We start from the raw sequence: 8,757 nt of genomic DNA, 5'->3' as shown, positions 1-8,757 counted from the left end.
CTCAACAGGGATTGAATCCAGGGGCAATTGATTACTGAGTCACATTTTTTTATTTTTAATAATTTTAAAAATAGTGACAACGTGTCCCTGAGTTACTTAGGGCTTCAATAAGTTTCTGAGGCTAGCTTTGAATTTATGAGCCTCCTGCCTCACCCTCCTGAACTGCTGGGATTACAGGAATGTGCCATCTGTAATTTCTTGGTTTCTTTCCTTGGTTTCTTCCTTTCCTTCTCCTTATCCCGCCCCCCTCAGTACTGGAGCTTGAACTCAGGGGCTCTCAACCACTGAGCCACATCCCCAGCTCTATTTTGTATTTTATTCAGAGACAGGGTCTCCTTGAGTTGCTTAGGGCTTCCATAAATTTCTGAGGTTGCTTTGAACCCGTGATCCACCTGTCTCAGCCTCCTAAGTCACTGGGATTGCAGGCATGTACCACCTCCCTGCAGCCTTGTTCTCTTAATTGTAAACTGACTGGAAAAGAATTTTTGAGGGGAGGGTGAGCAATCAAGTCAAAAGAATTATTATTATTATTATTATTATTATTATTTTTTTTTTTGGACCAGGGATTGAACTCAGGGGTGCTTGAGCACTGAGCCACACCTGAGCCATATCCCAAGCCCAAAAGAATTAATTTCTGACCTCTCCTTACCTAATCTAGTGTGAGGGAGAGTGTTCTGGTAGAAGATACAACAAATGCAGTACCAGGTGGGAACCTCCCAGAGTGTGGTTTGAAAACAGACTTAGCCAACTTGAAGGTTCCAATTTGTGTGTACACCCCCAGCCCTTTTTGAGACAAGGACTCACTAAATTGCCTGATCTTCCTGCCTCAACTTCTCCCGTGTCTGAGATTACAGGCTTGCACCACTACCTCCAACTCAGTTTGAGGAGATTTTAAAGACCCCTCCTGGTCTAGGTGCTGTGTGTTTGCTGTTGACACCCAGATTTTGCCTTTTTCTCTGAGAAGTGTTGCCAGTAGTGTTTTGAGGCAACATCCTGCCAAATATATGTAAGAAATGGTGTTCTTATATTTGTCTTTTCCCTGACCATTGGTGTCTAGTCCTGGTTTTTTATTCTTTATTTCAGCATACTTCCTAGCAAGGAAACACAATGTTTAATCATAACAAATATCTGGAATTTCTTTTCCTGTAAGCTCTTTTCTTTTTAGGCATTTACTCTCATCTTCGAATGTGTTCCATTTTTTTTTCTGACATTGCACCTTTTGTCCTTTAGTGAGTCTCACATTTGTATGTTTTTTTGGGGGGAGGTGTGTGTGTATGTGGTGCTGGGGATTGAACCCAGGACTTTGTGCATGCTAGGCAAGCACTCTACCAACTGAGCTATATCCCCAGCCCTCATTTGTATGTTTTACACACCACACTTTTCTTATTCAGTAGTAAGCTATTCCCTGATTTGTTTTCATTTTTTTAAAAAAACTTATGGTGGGGCTGGGGTTGTGGCTCAGTGTTAGAGTGCTCAACTAGCAAGCACAAGGCACTGGGTTTGATCCTCAGCACCACATAAATGTAAAATGAAGATATTGTGTCCACCTAAGATTTAAAAATAAGTCTAAAATAAATTTAAAAATAAATTTAAAAAATTTTTATTGGGGGAGGCCGGGGTTGTGGCTCAGTGGTAGAGTACTAGCCTAGTACGCGTGAGGCACTGGGTTTAATCCTCAGCACCACATTAAAAATAAATAAATAAGTAAATAAAATAAAGGTACTGTGTCCATCTACAACAACAAAAAATTAAAATTTTTATGGTATAAAAGCACTAATATTCATGGTAGAACTTTAGAAAATGTGGATAGGCAAAATTAAAAAAAATTAATATCTAGAAAATTATCACTGCTGTTATCTTTTTTTAATTTTTTTGTGGTGCTGGGGATTGAACCCAGAGCCTTATGCATGCCAGGAAAGCACTCTACCAACTGAGCTATATCCCCAGCCCACTGCTGTTATTTAAACATATATTCTAGGGTTTTTCTATACATGTTCATGCACACCTGCATTTTTCGTAGATTTATATTTTATTTTTAAAATGTATTTATTTTTATTTTAATTATTATTTTTTAGAGGATTGAACCCATTGCCTTGCATATGGTAGGCAAGTGCTCTAGCACTGAACTATGCCCTCAGCCCTTTTTTACTTTTATTTTGAGACAGGGTCTTGCTAAGTTGCCCAGGCTGGCTTCAAACTTTCAATCATGCTGCCTCAGCCTTCCAAGTCACTGGGATTATAGGCATTCACCACTGTGCCTGGCTTGGACTTTATTTTTTAAAAGAGTTTCAGATTCACAGCAAAATGAAGCAGAAAGTATAGGAAGCTCTCATGTATCAACTGCCCTTCCCCCAACTCTAGCCGCTGTTGACATAATGTACCAGGGTGGTACATTTGTTACAATCATTATATGTACATTGACACATCATTGTCACCCAAAGTCCAGAGTTTACTTTAAGGTTCACTCTTGGTGTTAAACATTCTATGGGTTTGGAAACGTGTATAATGATGTGTATCTACCATTATAGCATACAGAATAGTTTCACTGCCACCAAAATCCTCTATGCTTCTCCTGTTCATCTCTCCCTCCCCACTAACCCCTGGCAACCACTGATCTTTTAACTTTCTCCATGGTTTTGCCTTTTCCAGAATGTCATATACTTGGAACTATACAGTATATAGCCTTTTAAGATTGGCTTCTTTCACTTAATAATGTGCATTTATGTTTCCTCCATGTCTTTTCATGTTTAATAGCTCATTTCTTTATACTACCCCAAAATACTTCATTGTCTCGGGGTACCAGTTTATTTGTTCACCCACTGAAGGACATGATGATTACTTTCAAGTTTTGGCAAATATGAATCAAGCTGCTATAAATATTCATGTGCAGGTTTTTGCATGCACATGAGTTTCCAGCTCATTTAGGTAAATACCAATGAACCCAATTGCTGGCTTGTATGATAAAGTATGTCCACTTTTGTAAGAAATGTCCAAACTGTCTTCCAAACTAGCTGTACCATTTTGCATTCCCATAAGCAATGAATGAGAGTCCACATGCATTTTTTATAAAAATAAAATCAAAGTACGCATGTTATTTTGTAAGCAGACATTTTCTTTCAACAACTCCATTTTTCCATGTCAGTACATCTTTGTCGCATCTATTACCCAGTTCATAGTCAGCATTCCCCAATCTAGGACTACAGAATGCATGTGGTTGTTATTCTTATGGTTCTTTTTAATCAAACATGGTCCCTTTCCTATATGTTTTCATGACACTGACTTATAAAAGAGATCAGTCTGTTTTGTTCTGTGGAAGGAATGTCCCTCTTAGATTTGTCTGCTTCCTCCCTTGTGATGGCATTTAACTTGATTTAATGGTTAAACTTCAAGTTATCGAAAAGTAGTTGAAATATGTATTGAAGTCTTCAAAAATATCCATCCATCTTGTGATGATTACATTTAGAATGATATGCTAGGACACAGGCAGATGAGAGGTTTTTCTCTCATCTACCTTGATCCTTTAGGTACACAGTAGCTCTCCCTGGAAGATATCAATATTGTCAGTTTCTTGTGCATCCTTCTGGGAATTTTATGAATATAAAATTTCTTCCTCCTTTTTTTTTTTTACAAAAATGGTAACACTATTCTCATCTTAATGTACTTTACTCATTTAACAACAGAGGTCGAAGATTGTTTTATATCATAGAGAAAAATCCTCATTTTTGGGGGGGTTACTGTTGAGTGAATCCAGGGGCACTTTACCTCTGAGTTACATCCCCAACTATTTTTATTTTTGACTTTGAAACACAGCCTCTCTATGTTGCTGAGAGCTTCACTAAATTGCTGAGGCTAGCCTCAAACTTGTGATCTTCCTGCCTCGGCCTCCAGAGTCACTGGGTTTACAAGTATGCGCTACTACGTACAGCTCATCCTCATTCTTTTTAATAATGGCTGCATAGCACTACATCATGGATGCACTATAATTGTTTTACTTAATCTATTATTTATCTATTTCACTTATCTCTGTCCTTTGATCTTGTCAAATGTTGCTGCATGTGAAATTATTCTGTAGAATAAGTTCCTGGGAATGGAATTGCTGGGTCAAAGAATACATACATTTAACAATCTCAATGCCAAATTGTTCTCTAAGTACCTTATACTAATTTACACTCCCACCAACAGTGTGAGAGTACCTGTTTCTTCACAGCTTGACAACAAAGGTTTATGAAACTTTTAGATCTTTGACAATTTAAGTGGTGAATAATTGTGCACTGTGGTTTTAATTTGCATTGCTTTATTAGGAATAAGATTGAAAATCTTTTCATATGAAAAGATTGTAAGAACTCATAAGTCAGGAAATCAGTCCCTTGTCTGTGACATGTGACAAATGCTTTTTTCAAGTTTGTCAGTTGTCTTTTGGTTTTGCATTTTTTTACCATTTAGAAATCTGATTTTAATTTTAATCTGTCAAGTTTTCTATCGCTTCTAAGTATTGTGTTCTATTTTTAAAACCTTTCCCATGCTAGCCAAGATTACAAAGTAGTTCTCACATGGTATTTTTCAGTTTGAGTTTTTATCATTTAAGTAAAATTAATATTTCTTTGTGTAATGTCTAAATTAAGGGTCAAACTTACACGGTTTTTTTCAGAGTGCTGACCGATTGTCATAACACCATTTATTGAACAATAATCTTTACTGCACTTGATTTGAGAAATCATCAAGTTTCTTTTAAGTAAGCCCTGGTGCATGTTAAAATATTGTTTAAATGATATGTTAGTTTCTAGTAGTACTTTGTCAATTTTGGTACTCTAAACATTTTTTTTTTTTTGGTACTAGAGATTGAACCGAGGGGCACTCTACCACTGAGCTACATTCTCACCCTTTTTAATTTTTTTATGTTGAGCCAGGGTCTTGCTATATTGACTTTGGTTTCCTTGAACTTGCTACCCTTCTAACTCAGCTTCCCAAGTAGCTGGGATAACAGGTGTAAGCCACCATTCTTGGCTCCTTTTAGAAACTTTTGCCTGTTCACATTTATAAAACTATAATGGATTTTGGGGGGAGGGAATACCAGCGATTGAACCCAGAGGTGCTTATCCACTGAGCCATAGCCTCAATCATTTTATATTTTTATTTAGAGACAGGGTCTTGCTAAGTTTCTTAGGGTATCTCTAACTTGCTGAGGCTGGCTTTGAACTTGCAATCCTCCTGCTTCAGCCTCCACCACACCTGGCAATGCTATAACTGATTTATGTTGCAGTTGCAAATTTTTTATTAGACTGCTCTAAATGCGGATACAATTCTTTCATTTTACAAAGTCATAGTAAGGCTATTTATATTTGTTCCCAAACTTGATATTTTTCTATATTCTCTTCTTTTAAAAAATCTAACCATATGGTAAAGCTTATAGCAGATGTTTATTTTTCTAAGTTGCATATGGAATTTTGAGAAAGGATAATGCATTTATCTAAGTGTGCTGTTTTAGTGGTTTAAAATTTCTGATCTGTTAAACTGTCAGGAATATAGTTGAAATCTACAGAAGTAAGCTAAAATGTCCCATGAAGAGTCAGAATAGATGTCATAATGTTCATGCACTAAATCTCTTGCTCTCAGATACTCTTTCAGGTTAGAAACAAATCTGGTTATTTATTCCACAGTTGGAAGGCCTGCTCTCAAACAGATTAGGGAGAGAAAGAGGGGAGAGAATGAGGAGGAGGAGACAATAATAGCTGACAAACCAAAATGAAATAGACATAAGAACTTTACAAAGAAGTTTAAGCTCTTTGATGGGGATAAAGGAATGTGGGAAGTCATCTATGGGCATTTAATTTGGGGGCAAACAGCTCTTCTAATCTTTTTTGATCCCAAGAATGTTATAGAGTCAAAGCAGGTACAATGATTGGTGTCCAAAATGACTCCAAGTTTTCAAGGAAGGTCAAATTGTGATCATTACTCTTTGTTGAGGATGGGAAAGAATAAAGTATATTTTAGAAGGAATCTTATGAAAATAGTTGAAGTAATACAAGGAAAGCACTTTATATAGATAGCTTTATCTCAAGTCCTTAACGTGAGTTCCATGCACCCCAGGGGCCCAAATGAAGCCTCTTAAAAGTGAACAGAGAATTTGTGCAATATGTGTGTGTTTCTGGGGAGAGAAGGCCATAAATTTTTATCATATTCTAAAATGATTTTATAATTTTTTTAAAAAGTTAAGAATGGTGGAGGTATCTGAAAAATTTATGTAGCCAGAGAACCTAAAGATTTCATTTCATAAATGAAGTATTAAGAATTTATAGCTATACAGTGTTAAAAATTTATAACTCCCAAGTTATAACTTACACATTTATAACTACACTAAATTATAAATTCATCATGATAGTTGTAAATTATGGTAGCAGTATGCTAATTACCTTTCAGTTGCTTCATTATGTATTTTGCAAGTGGTACCTCATTTTTCTGTGTGTTAGTAATGAATGTTCTTTTTCCTTCTTAACAGTCATAAGTGGAACTATTTGTAAGCAGACTGGGTCCACTAAAATCTGCCTATGAATATAATAGGTAAGTGTAGCATGACAATTGTTCTAAAAAATGCCTTAAGGGGCTGGGGTTATGGCTCAGTGGCAGAGTGCTTGCCTAGCATGTGTGAGGCACTGGGTTTGATTCTTAGCACCACATATAAGCAATTAAATAAATAATAAAGGTCCATCAATAACTAATAAAAATATTTTAAAAATAAAATAAAATATGCCTTAAGTTTTTAAAGATAATGAACAAAAGCCCTGGATATAATAAGAAGTATAATTTGTAATAAAACTAAGAGGAAAAATGAAAAAAGGGCTTTCAAAATGAAACCAATGTTTAAGAATTAGAAAGTTCTATACTTAATTATAAGCAAAGCAACTTTTGAATTTACTATACTTTAGACTTTTAAAAATATCTTTTGGGAGTTATAGCCTAATTTCTAGCATGGAAAAAACAGGTTTATATAAAAGTTTGTAATGAATTAAAGCAATTTGTTTAGTACTGACCAGTTACCATATGATCAAGATTAAGTGTGCTCTATCATTTGAGAATAGCAATATTGATGTACTTTTTAGAAAAAAAATGGTTGTTGTTCCCTTTGTTTTTACTTTATTTCTTATAATAAAGCAAAAATATGATCAGTTTTGATTTTCATTAAAATGCCAGGTATATATGTAAGTATTACTATGAGTATTTAAGATAATAAACAAGATAATTTAAGATAATAAACAGTTTATTTTGTTTTTCTATTTAAATTCATTTTATATTCAGATTTACTGAAAAGTGGTTTTCATCTAGTAAGGTTTTGATTTGTGAGTGAGTAATGTTTTGGGAGGACTCTGTTCTTTAAGTTTTTCTAGGTCTGGACTTAATAGTTACAGTTATAGAAATTGTTTCATGTTAGAAGTAGCACAGACTTTAAACTATTGTTTGCTTATTTTTATGTAATTTGAAATTTAATTCTGAAAATATTATTGATTGTATTTAAAGATTATGATTACTTTTAAAAAGTCAACAGCAGTGACAGGAGCATATAAATTATGCATTTGGAGGTTAAACAATCTAAAGAGAGCTATATAATGAGGTCTATAAATTATAGTTAGACATTCTAGGTCATATTTTGTAGAGCAATACCATTAACAGCATAGAAGCTAGATGAATTACTAAGATCCATTTTGTTGCTGATGTTTTATCTTACTTGCACCTTTTTTTTAGCTTTGATTTCTATTAAGACTCTGAAAAGACCTTCTGAAAAATCTTGGACATATAATGTTTGCAGAATGAGTTAGATCATTTGCTTATAAGGTTATACAGCTGATCTTATTATTAAATCTTCTTTTTAAATGAATATTCTTAGAATTGATTACTTGTGGGTCCCAGGTTGTAGCTCAGTGGTAGACCGCTTGCCTAGCATGCATGAGGCACTGGGTTCAATTTTTGGCACCACATAAATATAAAAAAAGTAAAATAAAGATATTGTGTCCATCTACAACTAAAAAAAATTAAAAAAAAAACTTATTACTTATAACTTAGTTATAGTGGAGTCTATGTCAAATGGGGAGAGCAAAAGAAAAGGAGGTAGAATATGGTGTTGTCATAAGAATGCATTAAAATACACTTTCTCAGCTCTCTGCAGTGGTTAGTAGCCCCATATAAAGATTTTGTTTCAAGTTTTATTTTTGCTTTATAAAGAAAAAAGTTATTTTATTGTTCTGTGCACATTTTGGGTGGGTGATATAAGCAGATGTAATTGGACCTGGAGTGTCTATTGATTTTTGCTTTCAATAACTTAATAGATATGGGGATAGAGTAAAGATGTTTACATAAGCAGTTATGATGTGAAGCATTAACCTTTATTTATCCTTATTCCAAATTTTATTGAAGAATAATTGAAGTACACTAAACTGCACATATTTAATTTGATTGGTTAATACACATACACGAGAAATCATAAGCACTAGCTTTTTAAAGAAAACTATTTATTTTGAAATAAATATAGATTGAAGTTGCAAAAACAAAATGAACAGGAAGGTCCAATGTACCTTTCACCAGGTTTACCCAGTGGTAACATCTTGCATCACTATAGTACAGTATCAAAACCAGAAAACTGACATTGGTACAATTCACAGAGCTTATTGAGATTTCACTTACATGCACTTGTATATGTGTGTGTGAGAAAGAGAGAGAGAGAGAGAGAGAGAGAGAGAGAGAGAGAGAGAGAGAGAGAGAGAGAGA

General features: G+C 34.6%; 1 protein-coding gene across 1 annotated transcript in view; it reads left to right on the top strand.

The window, feature by feature from the left end:
* LOC125614331 (transmembrane 9 superfamily member 2-like) overlaps positions 1-8,757 on the top strand; it is an 85,777-nt gene that overhangs the window by 3,832 nt on the left and 73,188 nt on the right. The window contains exon 2 of the mRNA XM_048796967.1: positions 6,497-6,558. Coding sequence (XP_048652924.1) covers positions 6,546-6,558 — 13 coding nt within the window. The 5' untranslated portion in view covers positions 6,497-6,545. The remainder of the gene's footprint in view (positions 1-6,496; positions 6,559-8,757) is intronic.

Source organism: Marmota marmota, unplaced genomic scaffold, assembly GCF_001458135.2.
Source record: "Marmota marmota marmota unplaced genomic scaffold, marMar, whole genome shotgun sequence".
NCBI lineage: Eukaryota > Metazoa > Chordata > Mammalia > Rodentia > Sciuridae > Marmota > Marmota marmota.
Note: the sequence above shows the minus strand (reverse complement) of the source record. Positions and strands in the feature narration are given on the sequence as shown.